This window comes from Mirounga angustirostris, unplaced genomic scaffold (assembly GCF_029215605.1).
Source record: "Mirounga angustirostris isolate CCGP_5_RB_7025 unplaced genomic scaffold, mMirAng1.0.hap1 SCAF_14, whole genome shotgun sequence".
Taxonomy (NCBI): Eukaryota; Metazoa; Chordata; class Mammalia; order Carnivora; family Phocidae; genus Mirounga; species Mirounga angustirostris.
In genome coordinates, this window is record NW_026991722.1 from 84,293,948 (window position 1) to 84,308,078 (window position 14,131).

At 44.3% G+C, this 14,131-nt stretch overlaps 1 protein-coding gene across 1 annotated transcript in view; it reads left to right on the plus strand.

Annotated features, from left to right (window-relative positions):
- SVOP (SV2 related protein) overlaps window positions 1-14,131 on the plus strand; it is a 51,070-nt gene that overhangs the window by 29,808 nt on the left and 7,131 nt on the right. Inside the window, exons 6-11 of the mRNA XM_064577694.1 lie at window positions 700-763; window positions 2,639-2,764; window positions 3,251-3,379; window positions 4,884-4,957; window positions 8,047-8,123; window positions 11,486-11,593. Coding sequence (XP_064433764.1) covers window positions 700-763; window positions 2,639-2,764; window positions 3,251-3,379; window positions 4,884-4,957; window positions 8,047-8,123; window positions 11,486-11,593 — 578 coding nt within the window. The remainder of the gene's footprint in view (window positions 1-699; window positions 764-2,638; window positions 2,765-3,250; window positions 3,380-4,883; window positions 4,958-8,046; window positions 8,124-11,485; window positions 11,594-14,131) is intronic.

Below are 14,131 nucleotides of genomic sequence, written 5' to 3' on the forward strand. Positions count from 1 at the left end.
TTACTTTAAAAAAAAAGAAAGAAAGAAAGAAAGAAAGAAAGAAAGAACCCTAACCTTCTGGTTGGACTGGAATTGAAAGTATCAGTGTGAACTCATTGTTTTTTTAAATACATATACACACATGGATATAGAAACAGACATAGATGTATGGTGTGCATGTAGAGAGAGAGAGAGCTGGAAAGACCAAGACAGACAGACACGTAGATAGATAGATAGATAGATAGATAGATAGATAGATAGATAGATAGAAAGAAAGAAAGAAAGAAAGAAAGAAAGAAAGAAAGAAAGAAAGAAAGAAAGAAAGAAAGAAAGAGGTCTGGGGTAGGGCCTGGAGATCTAAGTACTTAGCCATTGTCTCAGGAAATTCTGAAGTTAAGTGGTCCACAGACCACCCTCAGAGGAATGTTGACCTAGAAATTCAGAAAGTGGGGCGCCTGGTAGTTCAGTCGGTTAAGCGTCGGACTCTTGATTTCGGCTCAGGTCATGATCTCAAGGTTGTGAGATCGAGCCCCGTGTCTGGGCTCCATGCTCAGTACGGAGTCTGCTTGTCCCTCTCCCCCTGCTCATTCACATGTTATTGCTCTCAAATAAATAAATAAATGAAATCTTAAAAAAAAAAAAAAAAGAAATTCGGAAAGCTGTGGCAATCTTCTTACTCAGTCCTGACCTAACTCCTTTCATATCTTTCTGCTTTCCCAGGGTGACGCTGTACGCTGAGTTCCTTCCCATGAAGGCCAGAGCTAAGTGTATTTTGCTGATTGAGGTAAGGAGGGTGGTCTGGGTTTCCCAATAGTGTTCAGTCTCTGAGCAGGAGATTCTCGGGTGTCCTGAGCCACAGGATAACGAAATGGCAGTTTGTCAGTTATGTCAATTTGAACATTTGTTTTTTGTTTTTTGGGTTTTTTTTTTTTTTTATGCTATACAGATAAATTCTTCAATTGACAAAAAAATTCAATCTCTTAAAAAAAATGGTGGCAGGCTGGTGGTATGTCATTCTTGGACTGGAAATGGCTTTTATCTGAGAGTTGCTGCCAAATAGTGCAGCTAAGGGAACCAAAACTCCTGCCCCTTGTCCATATCATCACCCTCCACCCCTATTTGTATCTGGACTCACCTGTGTCTTGTGTGAGCGGCCAGCTCTGTAACCTAGAGGCTGCCTTAAAAGGCCCTTTGTCCAGCTAATCCCTCTCAAGCCTTCTTCCTGCCAGGGTATTGTGACCCATTTTCCTATCATGATCTGGAAGCTCTCAGGGCAAATATGTAACTGCCCAATGGTGCCATGCAGTGGGCAGTAGGGTTTATTTGTTCTTTCCGGACATTGATGTCCACAGTGATGTCTATGATGCCATTCTCTAGCCACCATGACCACACTGGCAATATTAATGACATTAACCCCACGGCCCAATCTACCACCCTGACCGCATCTACCCCTGACTAGTGAGGATGGTAGTCAACTAGTCCACACTGGTATGGATGAACCAACTCTTTAAATATTGCGATGTATCTGTGCCAGCAGATCCTGGTCACTGATTAGCCCTCATCACCTAACACCCTGTCCTCTCCTAGGATCCCCTAGAACTTCCCATGATCTAGCAACTAAAGAGTTAACTCCTGGCACAATCATGGGGTGTGTGTGTGTGTGTGTTGGGAGCAGGGCGTGTCTGGTACCCATTCTGGTTGGTCAGTCCTGTATCAGTTTGTTAGACATTTTGACTATCACCCCTGGTTGTCAGCAACAGAAATGTGGTTAATTTAAGCAAAAGGGGATTTCGGAAGGCTCTTACGGGCTCCCAGAACTGATGGGGAAGTTGAAGGACCAGGTTTGTCAATGGGCAATAGTTGTAGGGTCCCAACAGGAATCAGCATACTCAAGTTAGGATAATTTGAAGAAAGTTTGATAAAGGGACTATTTCTAAATAGCCCCAGGCCGGAAGTTCCAGTTGCCAGGCAAAGGCAGGAAGTAATTAGCAGTCCAGAGAGGGAGAGTTGTATGTCGAGAGCTATTGGACAGGACCTGGGACCTTCTGCTGAGAGATGCAGCGAGCCCATGAGCACCCTGCTGAGAGGGAGCCAGTGGAGTAAATGCCCCAACCTCTCTTACCTCCCTCCCTCTCTCCCATTTCCTGTGGGGCTCCCCATTGGCTGCACCCAGTGGGAAGCCAGAAGACAAGAAGTCTATGGATGCAGTGCATTCAAAGAGCAAGGTGGGGAAGGATGGGGAGTGACTCGGAGAGGCACACAGAAGATATTCAGCCCTGCAGAGAAGAGGCAATTGGGACTAAGGATACTAGGGCCCCATTGGGCAAGAGAGATGGATGTCAGTAAACAAAAACCAATGTGTCCATCACCATATTGACCTCACACAAGGTGGTATTGATCTCCTTAACCAGAGCAACCACATTTTACACTCCAGTGGGTACCATGCCAGTATTATACCCTGTGGATGGCACCCTCAGGAGATGGACAACATGGTGGCCCTGGCCCAACTATATGGACCCCAGGAAGAGTGCTGGTCATTCTGACTTTGCAGACCCCAAGGACCCCTTACCCATATCGATAGTGTCATCTACAATGACACTGACATTGCTCATGTGTTGACCATGCGGCTCCCATCACTGATCCCATTTTCCCATGCCAGGTCTTCTGGGCCATCGGGACAGTGTTCGAGGTCATCCTGGCTGTGTTTGTGATGCCCAGCCTGGGCTGGCGCTGGCTACTCATCCTCTCGGCTGTCCCCTTGCTCCTCTTTGCGGTCCTGTGTTTTGTAGGTATCCTTTAAGACATCTCAACCTTTGTCTCTTGGCCTCCTGCTGTTCACTGTATTTCAGTGGGGAGGGGGTGGAGGAGGACACCGTCCTGTAAGGATTATTTTTCAGATTTTTGGGGGGGGACTCTGACAGCAACACTAATTAGTAATAATAATAACAATGGCAGCAATCATAACTACATGAACCCATTCCAGGCACTGCGCTAAGCGCTTTGTCTGGATTATCTCACTTAATCCCCTCGACAACCCAAAAAGATGGGATCTATCATTATCCCCATTTTATGGATGAGGAAATGGAGGCACAGAGAGGTCAAGTAATTGCTCAAGGTCACACAACCAATGTAATCGATGACAGAGCCAGGATTTGAAGTCAGGCCTCTGGAGCCAGAGGCCCCTCCCTTAAAGGCTCCACACCCAGATGAGAGTATGTGGCTGCGACCCAGTGTTCTGTTCCACCCTAACCTGCCACACCTGTACCCACAGTGGCTGCCAGAGAGCGCAAGGTACGATGTGCTGTCCGGGAATCAGGAAAAGGCCATTGCCACACTAAAGAGGATAGCAACCGAAAACGGAGCCCCCATGCCGCTGGGGAAACTCATCATCTCCAGACAGGTCCGTGCCTGGCCCACTGTCTGTGGTGTGTGTGTTCGTGCACCTGCGTGGGAGCGTGTACGAGGGTGGGTGTGGTAAATCCTGAGGCACCAAAAAGAGCAGAAGCAGACCAATTCTCCAAAAGCCAGTTTTCCTGAATTAACTTGGTAATGTATCTTTTTACCAAAAACATGTTTCAGGGAGCATTCTTTTCGAATATATGTAGTAAATAGGAGTATATTTTTCCTATGTACATATTAATATATTTATTTCCTCAATATATTCTCTCTATAAATATATTGATGAATCTATTTCCAAATATATTAATGAGCCTTTTCAAAATATATTCAACAAATGCAAACATTCTCAAATATATTCAATAAACATATTTAATGAGTATTGTTTTTTCATTCAAGAATATATTAAAAAATATATTTTTATTCACAAAAACAATATTCACAGGTAGACTAAACCACCTATGGCCCATAATCCTTTTTTAAGCATTTAGCATGTTTAAATAAGCAAGCATTTCTCAAACTAAGGAAAATATATTTGTTAAATATGTCTAAGAAGAATATAATCACCGTCATAGAATATACTCTTTTTTAAAAAGATTTTATTTATTTATTTGTCTCATTATTATTTTTAAAAGATTTTATTTATTTATTTGACGGAGAGAGAGATAGTGAGAGCAGGAACATAAGCAGGGGGAGTGGGAGAGGGAGAAGCAGGCTTCCAACCGAGCAGGGAGCCCGATGCAGGGCTTGATCCCAGGACCCTGGGATCATGCCCTGAGCCGAAGGCAGCCGCTTAACAACTGAGCCACCCAGGCACCCCTCATAGAATATACTCTTAAAAAGAACATTGTAGAGTGGTTCAGTCTGTTAAGTGTCTGTTTTCAGCTCAGCTCAGTGGGGAGCCTGCTTCTCCCTCTCCCCCTCTCTCACCACCCTTGCCCCTGCTCATGCTCTCTCTCTCTCAAATAAATAAATAAATAAAATCTTTAAAAAAAAAAAAAAGAACATTGTAGAGCAAAGATTTGATAAATTAGCAAATTATATGAAATTGGCAAGTGGGTCGTTTAACTAATCAATCTTTCAGCACATTGGCTTCTGGCGAATTGATTTTCAGCACATTAATTTTTGTGATCTTGACCTAGAGCTGGCTTAGTCTGGGCATGAAATGGTTAGACAGGCCTTGGGCTGACTGACTGCGCCCCGGGTCTATGGGACTACCTGAGAGTCCTCAGGGCATGGAGTCTGCTTCCTGGCTCCAGGATTTCAGGCTGGGGTTGGGGGTTGCAGAACGTCTCCATCCTTGGGGAATCAAGACTGTAGACATTGCTGGGTCCCGGCTGGAGGGCCTCACTGGGCTGGGGGACTTTGTGCTGTGGGATTGAGTCCTGGGTTCTTGGATCCTGAGCGTGTAGCCCACCAGCAACCTCCCTCCCAGCCGTGGGTGTCCACCCAATGCCAGCACTGCTGGAGGAGTGGAGAGCAAAGAGCATGTCCTTGTCTTGAAACAGGAAGACCGAGGCAGAATGAGGGACCTTTTCACGCCCCATTTTAGATGGACAACCTTGTTGCTGTGGTTTATATGGTAAGAGCTGTTTCTTGACACTTTGATCCCCTTCACCTATACCCTGTTTGGGGTTCTGTTTTTATGCGATGCACAGAGAACTCTTTGATCGTAGGCAACAGTTACAAAGTTCAGTGGTTTGAGCATCACTTTCCTGATCTCTGCCTTTTCCAGATATCACCTGTAATATTATTTTCTTAGTCTTTTTCTTTAATTGAACTCACTTCTGTCTTAGATAAATGTCCTTTTTCAAAGTAAGTTTTTTTTTTCAAAGTAAGTTTTTAATTTTATTTCCAATATCGTTAACATCAATGTTATATTAGTTTCAGGTATACAATATAGTGATTCAGAGAGTTTATACATTACTTAGTGCTCATCATGATAAGTGTGCTCTTAATCCCCATCACCTATTTCATCCATCCCCCCACCCACCTCCCCTCTGGTAACCATCAGTTTGTTCTCTCTAGGTAAGAGTCTGTTTTTTGGTTTGTCTCTTTTTCTTTTCCTTTGTTTGTTTTGTTTCTTAAATTCCACATATGAGTGAAATCATATGGTATTTGTCTTTCTCTGACTGACTTATTTCACTTAGCGTTATCTTCTCTAGCTCCATCCATGTTATTACAAATGGCAAGATTTCATTCTTTTTATGGCAGAATAATATTCCGTTGTCTGTATATGTGTGTGTATATAAATATGTGTCTGTATGTGTGTGTATCGCATCTTCTTTTCCATTCATCTATCGATGGACATGGGCTGCTTCCATAATTTGGCTATTGTAAATAATCCTGCAATAAACATAGGGGTGCAAATATCCTTTTGAATTAGTGTTTTTGTATCCTTGGGGTAAATACCCAGTAATGCAATTACTGGATCACAGGGTGGTTCTATTTTTAATTTTTTGAGGAACCTCCATACTCTTTTCCAGAGTGGCTGCAGCAGTTTGCATTCCCACCATTAGTGCACAAGCATTCAGATAAATGTCTTTTAAGAGGGAATTTTCTATGTCTGCTTTGAAGAAAAAAAACCTTAATTGCAGGCCATATATTTTCAAGAGATCCACAGTAAAAAGTAGCTAGATTGATGATTTGCCAAGTCACTGAGCTGCTGTATTTAATAGAGAGACACAGACAGAGGGTAGGTGTTAAGGACTCATTCATTAGCAAGTAAGCGAAACTAGGAAATCATCAAAATACAATTGACTTTGAACAATGCAGAAAGGGGGTTAAAGGCACAGACCCCTGAGCAGCTGGAAATCTTTTGACTCCCCCAAAACTTAACCAATAGCCTCCTATTGACCAGAAGCCTTACTGGTAACATAAACAGTCAATGAACACATATTTTGTATGTTCTATGTATTATATGTTATATCTTAAAGTAGGCTAGAGAAAAAGAAAATGTTATTAAAATCTTCTGGAAGAGAAAATGTACTTGCAGTAGTGTACTGTATTTATTGAAAAAAAGCTCTTTACAAGTGGCCCTGTGCAGTTCAAACCCGTGCTGTCCAAGGGTCAACTGTAATTGAAAGGAAGCGTAAAATGGATTTTTGTCACAATGAGATTCAATATGCATGCTCCATCAAGTCCCCTTCTTGGCCAATATTGCCTTGGATACCGCCAGTGGCATGGGGCCTACCGCATTTGGGGAACCACTAATTTGGTCAATACAGGCATCCTTAGAACTTTCAGTCCTGATCCTGGTCTATTTTCCTTAAATAACAGCCATTGGCAATGTCTGGTTGTGAGCAGGATGGAAGGCAGGGATTTGTACAGAGTAATTACCTGAAAGTCCACAACTAGTTAAATCTCAGCTATTCTTTGAACTCTCTTTCTACCAAATCACGTATACAGCATGAACAGTGTGCAGAAGGGGCCTGGCTAACACTTTGCATTCTGGTTTAACCAGTTCTCACTTTTCCCATGCACCTTTGAATAGAGGTGCTAATTAGCAGGGGATTGTCCTGAAAAGTGGTCAGTTGCAGGGAAGTGGAGGGGAAAGCTTTGATAATATACAGAACTGGGCTCTAGCTCTGTCTCTGCATTCTTAAGAGCTGAGCCAGCCATTTATTAAACACCTGCTGTGTGCCCAACACAAGTGTGGAATCTGTAGGATTTTTTTTTTAATGTTTTATTTATTTATTCATGAGAGTCAGAGAGGCAGAGGCAGAGGGAGAAGCAGGCTCCCCGCTTAGCAGGGAGCCCAGTGCGGGACTCGATCCCAGGACCCTGGGATCATGACCTGAGCCGAAGGCAGACGCTTAACCATCTGAGCCATCCAGGCGCCCATGGAATCTGTAGGATTTTTAAAAAGGGAGCGGAGGTGGGAGTTTAAGGTATCTATCTTTGCATGCAGGTGATTCAGTTGGGCCAAATACTGAAGCAATTAATTGGAGACTAATTTTTGTGCACTATAGAAATTGCTAAATTTGCTAGCACATATTGCAACCCAAGGAAATTAATCACTGTGGTCTGATTATGACAGTTCCCACGTAACTGTACTACAGGATGATAATGTTCTGGTCCTACAGACTTGAGTGTTCTAGTTCCTGGGACAATTGTGAATTAATTAACTATTTCATTCTGATGTGAAATTTTAGGGAAGTCTGCAGAATCCACACTTGTACGGGGCACACAGTGGGTGTTTAATAAATGCTTGGTGAGTTGATTCAGCTCTCAGGAGTCCAAGGGCAGAGCTGGAGTCCAGTGCTCTTTATTATCAAAGCTTTCCCCTCCTCTTCTCTCTTCACGTCGACCGACTTGGCCCAGAAGCCCTGATCAATGTCACCCATGACTGTGTTCTTCCAAATTCTGGTCCCCCAAACTTGTTTTCCCTATTGCCAGTTGAATAAACAACCTTGGGTGTTCTCTGTGATATAATACAGTTCTTGGTCTTTCAAAGGACAAAAGATCACGTCCCTTTATCACATCACTATGCTTTGTACCTGCCATTTTCCTGCTCAAGGGCCCCAGGAAAGCCCCCAAAGGTCCAGTGTCACCCATGCCCAAAGACTGGTCCTCGCTGTTATAGATGCAAGTCCTTCCTGAGGGGATGGGGAAAGGGGACTTGCATTTCTCCCGTCATTTCTTTACCTCTTCTTTCTTCCTTTCTGGCAGGTTTTCCAATGCGTTTTCTTACTATGGATTAGTTCTGCTCACCACTGAGCTCTTTCAGGCAGGAGATGTCTGCAGCAGTGAGTATCAAACCACCCTACTCCCCCCCTACATAGTCACACACGCATGCCCACCCCAGGTTCCACCTCTCCTGAGCCTGACCATGCACAAATACCGGTGACGTTATCCCGCAGACTCCTGGGAGAAAGCCTCTGCCAAATGAGCATAGAAGACCTGGACTGTGGTCTCCAAGATACTCTGTAGAAAGCCAAATAATCTTGTCATGATAAAAGTGACATTACAGCAGAGTCATATCTTATGTCACTTAAAGGGCTCGGTGAAGTACAGCACTCAGTTTGATGGCCATGATCCTATGCAGCAATTCTCATGTGCATATGAGGTCTGAGAACCAGGCTGGATCTCAACCCTGGCCACACAACAGAATCACCCGGAGGAGCTTTTATTTTTTTTATTTTTAAAAGATTTTATTTACTTATTTATTAATTTGAGAGAACATGCCCACATGCGAGAGAGAGCATGAGCAGGGGAGAGGGGCAGAGGGAGAGGGAGAAGCAGACTCCCCGCTGAGCAGGGAGCCCCATGTGGGGCTTGATCCCAGGAATCCAGGATCACGACCTGAGCCGAAGGCAGATTCAATTGTGCAGCTAGAGGTGGGAGCCGCTGGACAGAAGGAACAAAATAGAAAGCAAAGTGTATATGCAGATGTCTGGGCTTTCAAACCATTCTATCTTTAAGAATAGGTTCCTAGCATTGAACCCTGGGTGGAGGATAAAGGGATCAAGTTCTTGCTTGTCTGCGGGATTTGCCCAGTTATCTTTTTCATACTAAGCCTCTATAATCTTAGTTAATAGTTTGGTTTATTGGTATAAGGATTTAATAAGTTGGTGGCTTAGCCGCATATTTGGGGTTTGGTACTGAGAGAGTATAAATTGCATGTCCCTAACAGTGGACGCACTGGAGCAAAGCAGAGGATCCAGGGGAGTGTTACAAAGCAGGGATTGGCAAACTTTTTCTATAAAGGGCCAGACAGTCAATATTTTAGGCTTTGTGGGACATACACCTCTGCCGTTGGAGGAGGAAAATAGCTGTGGACAATAGGTTAATGAACGAACACTGCTTGTGTTCTGATAAAACCTTATTCGTGAATGCAAATTTGGATGGCATATCATTTCTATGTCATGAAGTGTTATTCCTCTTTGATTTTTAAAAATCATTTTAAGATGTAAAAACCACGCTTAGCATGCAAGCCAGGCAGAAACAGGCAGGAGACCAGCTATGACTTGCAGGTGATATTTTGCCAACTCCTGTTTAAAGCTCTCTCTCATCCCTGGGTAGGAAAGTGATACTGTGCAGCAAGCCCATAGCTGGAAATCAGGGAGCCTGGGTTCTAGCACCAAGTAGTTGTGTGACCTTGGGCAAGTCATTCATTCGATATTTTCTATACGCCAGGTACTGATCTAGGTGTTAGGATACATCGCTGAATACAAACTACAAATATCCTTACCCTGTATGCTCATATTTTGGTGGGGAGAGAAAAAAAGAGAGAGAAGAGCATAAATAAGTAAATAACATAGCGTGTTGGAAGGTGATAGGTGTGTCAAAGAAAAAAATTTAAAGAAAAGGCAAAACCATGCCTCCCCTACAAATATACAATGAACATATATCAAAGATGTTATTTTATTTAACTCCTCAATTAATGAATGAACCAGTTAAGAACTGTGAAAAGTCTGAGGACTTACCTCTTTGTAAGCTAGCAAGTTAGCCTTCCACCGCTTCCACAGATGCCTGCAAAAGATACAACACTCCTGGATCAGAGACAAAGGACTTTGTTACTCACAGTAATAGCAGTCGCTGAAGTATCAGCATTTCCTTACAACGTAAGGAGCTCCCATTCCCACAGGGTAATATGAAGAAGGGGGGCCACAGCTGCAAAAGCAGTGGGTTATGTTACAAAAGGGGATCTCTGGGCGCCTGGGTGGCTCAGTTGGTTAAGCGACTGCCTTCGGCTCGGGTCATGATCCTGGAGTCCCGGGATCGAGTCCTGCATCGGGCTCCCTGCTCGGCGGGGAGTCTGCTTCTCCCTCTCCCACTCCCCGTTTGTGTTCCCTCTCTCGTTGTGTCTTTCTCTGTCAAATAAATAAAATATTTTTTTTAAAAAAAGGGGGATCTCTGAGCTTAGGGCATCTAGCTCTCTTATCCTGGATGGTAAAGACAGACAGCCGGTAAAGCCTGCCCTTGTCCTGCAGGGAGACATTATGCCACTGAAGCCCATAAGCAAACCTGCCCCTTGCTCCAAAGTTGGACACTTCCTGTCAAAGTTGTTGGTTAAACAAAGGTCCTTGAAAAGATAGTTTAGAACAAAGATAGTCAGTGTCTTTGCTTATCAAACATGCAGAAATGTGAGCAACCCATGGAGAATTGTTTACTAACGCCAGCAAGGGTTTGCATCTGGTTCAAAGGAGAATTCAAAAATACATGTACGTATATAGGCAATCAGAAATGCTGAAAAGGCTTTACAATTAGAGGCACAACTTGTCAATATGCATAAGGCAATAATCAATTGCATCACCAGACACAATTTGCATTTTGATCGATAAGAATCATTTGCATTAATATCAATATTCTATAATGTGCAGAGCTCACAGATAATGAAAGGTGATACAACTTGTAAGCGTGCACTAGACAAAACATTTTGCCCATTTCAAAGTCTTTCATGCTATTTCTTAACAAAGGTATGGGGGAAAAAGATAGCCAAGCAGGATAAGGGAGGTCAGGAATGGGTGGCAGAGCAAGGGGCAGTGGGTTGGTTGAAGTTTTAAATGGGGTGGTCAGAATGGCCTCCATGAGGTGAGATTTAAAGAAAGACATAAAGGAGGTGAGGAAATTAGTCATAGGGATATATCAAGAGCAATTCAGGAAGAGGCAGCAGCCAGTGCAAAGGTCCTGAGGCAGGAGTGTTGAAGGAACAGCAAGAAAACCAGTGTAGCTGGAGTATAGTGAACAGAGCAAGGGCGAGAGACAGAAGGTGGGATCAAGGAAGTAATGGGGGCCAGATAATATAGGTGGGGACCATAGAGGCCACCCTGGAGTCTGCCACCTGGAGTCTGTCTGCCACAAAAATACCTAGTGTGTGCCAATTCTGGGCTAAGCACATTCATATGCACAGCCTGATTTCATTCTCCCAACCACCTTGCCCAGTGGCTTTATTAGCTCCAGTTTTATGAAGAAACTGAGGCTCAGAAAGATAAAGCTGTAGCCCTGCTGGTTGGGATTTGAACCTGAGTCTGTCTGACTCCCGGGCCTGGGCCCTTTCCACGGTATCCCAACTGAAGCATGCCCAGGGAAGGAGGTGTGGGAGCAGGAGAGTGTGAGTCATAGTTTCTAGGCATGGCTCTTCTTTCTCCTGTCTCCCACCTCCCAGTCTCTAGCCAGAAGAAGGCAGTAGAAGCAAAATGCAGCCTGGCCTGTGAGTACCTGAGTGAGGAGGATTACATGGACCTGCTGTGGACTACGCTCTCTGAGTTCCCAGGTGAGGAACCTGTGTGAGGTGGGGCTGCTCATCTGGTGGTTCCACCTGGTGCTGCCTGGAAGCAAATCCCCTTTCTAGGGGAGCTGGAGGTTCTTTTTTCAGCCCTTAGCTACAAGTTGACAAGAACTGTGAAGGCTACTCTACTTGAAGGCTCACAGATTAGGCTGCCCATTGTCACGCTCACTGGCAGAAGACATGAGACTCCTGGGTCAAAGACAAAGACTATTTATTACCCATGGCACAGCAAGCAACATGTTCCACACTGGCTCCCAGAGCCCCCCAGTGGAATTCGATAGCACATGAATAGCATATTAGTGTCAGCTCCCCTTGCTCCCAAATCACACAAGGCTGATGACAAAGGGTCCAGGTGGATGTTACACATGCAATGAGGTAGTGGGTACACCTGTTGTGCTCTAACTCTGGTCCTTTGATAAGAACCCGTCACCCAAATGCATACACAGGCTGATAATGGATGATGGTTGCTGCTTGAGGAATTACCTGAGTGTTCCCTTCCATGTACCTGGTTGATCTACTACTCCCTATATTCTTGACCCTGTATTCCGCAGTTTTCCTTGACTTCCCAGTATCTTCCTCAATCCCCTTTTCACTTTGCTTACCTGAGGAATCCCAGGCTTAGGGAACTCAAATCTTCTGTAATGGGTTGCCAGAGACCTGCCCAGTTTTGCTCCAGAGAGAGAGACATCACCTTTATTACACTGGACAGTAAACAGACCTGCCCTTGATTCTGGAAGGGGACAATATCTCTATCTTCCAAGGCTATTGACTATCCAAATTAAATGATAGCCTGGAACAAAGGGCAGCTAGAGCCTCTGCATGCAAGAAATACAAGAGACCCGGGCGCCTGGGTGGCTCAGATGGTTAAGCGTCTGCCTTCGGCTCAGGTCATGATCCCGGGGTCCTGGGATCGAGTCCCGCATCGGGCTCCCTGCTCCTTGGGAGCCTGCTTCTCCCTCTGCCTCTCTCTCTCTGTCTCTCATGAATAAATAAATAAAATCTTTAAAAAAAAAAAAAAAGAAATACAAGAGACCCATGGAGAATTGTCCCCCATCAGCACTCACACTGGAAGGATCAGTGGGTGTCAAAAAATCCAAACCTGCTCATAAAGTGAAGGTGATCTATCTTTTCCTTTCAAAAAACTAATAATTATTACAACAATAGTATCTGGTATTTACTGAGCGCTTACCATATGGATATCTGGCTCCACGCTAAGTGTTTTCTAGGTATGTCTCATTTAGTCTTGAGAAGTAGCAGAATTATCTCCCATTTTACAACTGAAGAAACTAAGGCTTAGAGAGGTGTAGCCAAAAACTGTTCCTAAACTTGCAGCTGCTGGTATCTGCGTCTTTGTGTCTGAGGGCTCTCTCAAGAGGGATGGAAAGCCTCAGGATCTAAAAGCAAGCAAGGTGGCTGGAAGTCCCAGGGACTTAACATCTGGGAGCTGCTTTCTAATGATAACTGCAAGAGTCGGTGGTATATAAATAGCCTAGCTTCCTCGCCCATCAGGCAGAATTCTAAGATGCCTGTTCCACACTGGCTCCCAGAGCCCCCCAGTGGAATTCGATAGCAACTGCCCACAATGGTAACTTGCTTGACAGGCACTCTTGTCTTCCCTTCCCTATCTTACTTTCCCAGCCTCCCACTGGTGTTTCTTTGGGTTACCTCTCAAGCAAGCACTTGTACTTGGACCCTTGCCCCAGGGTCTGCTTCTAGGAAAGCTCAGCTAAAACACTGAGTGTCCTACACTTGGCAGAGCTAAGAACTGAGGTCCCACCCCGGAGCCCAGGGTCTTCACTCCTGTACTACCCTGTCTATCTTTCTTCTAAAACCCTTCCCCACAGAGCTCAGAGGGTAAGACTAGGGACTTGGAGTTAGATACCACATTGCCAATAACCATTTCCATGACTTTTCGATGATTTCCATGATTTTACCTTTCTGAAACTCAGATAATTCTTATTTATTACATTTATGATTTGTCGTTTCTGTTCACTGACACATCCCAAGGCTCCCAGAACAGTTCCTGACCACAGCAGGCACTTAATTTTTTGATTGAATAAGTGTGGGAAATGCAGGTGTTGATGGCATTTATTTTAGGGAGTTTTTTTTTTTTTTTAAAGATTTTATTTATTTATTTGAGACAGAGAGAATGAGATAGAGAGAGCATGAGAGGGAGAGGGTCAGAGGGAGAAGCAGACTCCCCGCCGAGCAGGGAGCCCGATGCGGGACTCGATCCCGGGACTCCAGGATCATGACCTGAGCCGAAGGCAGTCGCTTAACTGACTGAGCCACCCAGGCGCCCTATTTTAGGGAGTTTTGATGATTAAGCAAGATAATAGATGTAAAGTGCTGAGCCTAGATTTAATAATTATTAATATTATTAATAATAAGCACCATGCTATACTGTCTCTACTGAAGTGGGGAGTCTTATTTTTATTGAGTCCCATTTTACAGATGAAGTAACTGAGGCTCAGAAAAGGCAAGGGACAAACCCAAGACCGTATGGCAAGTTAGAGGCAGAAG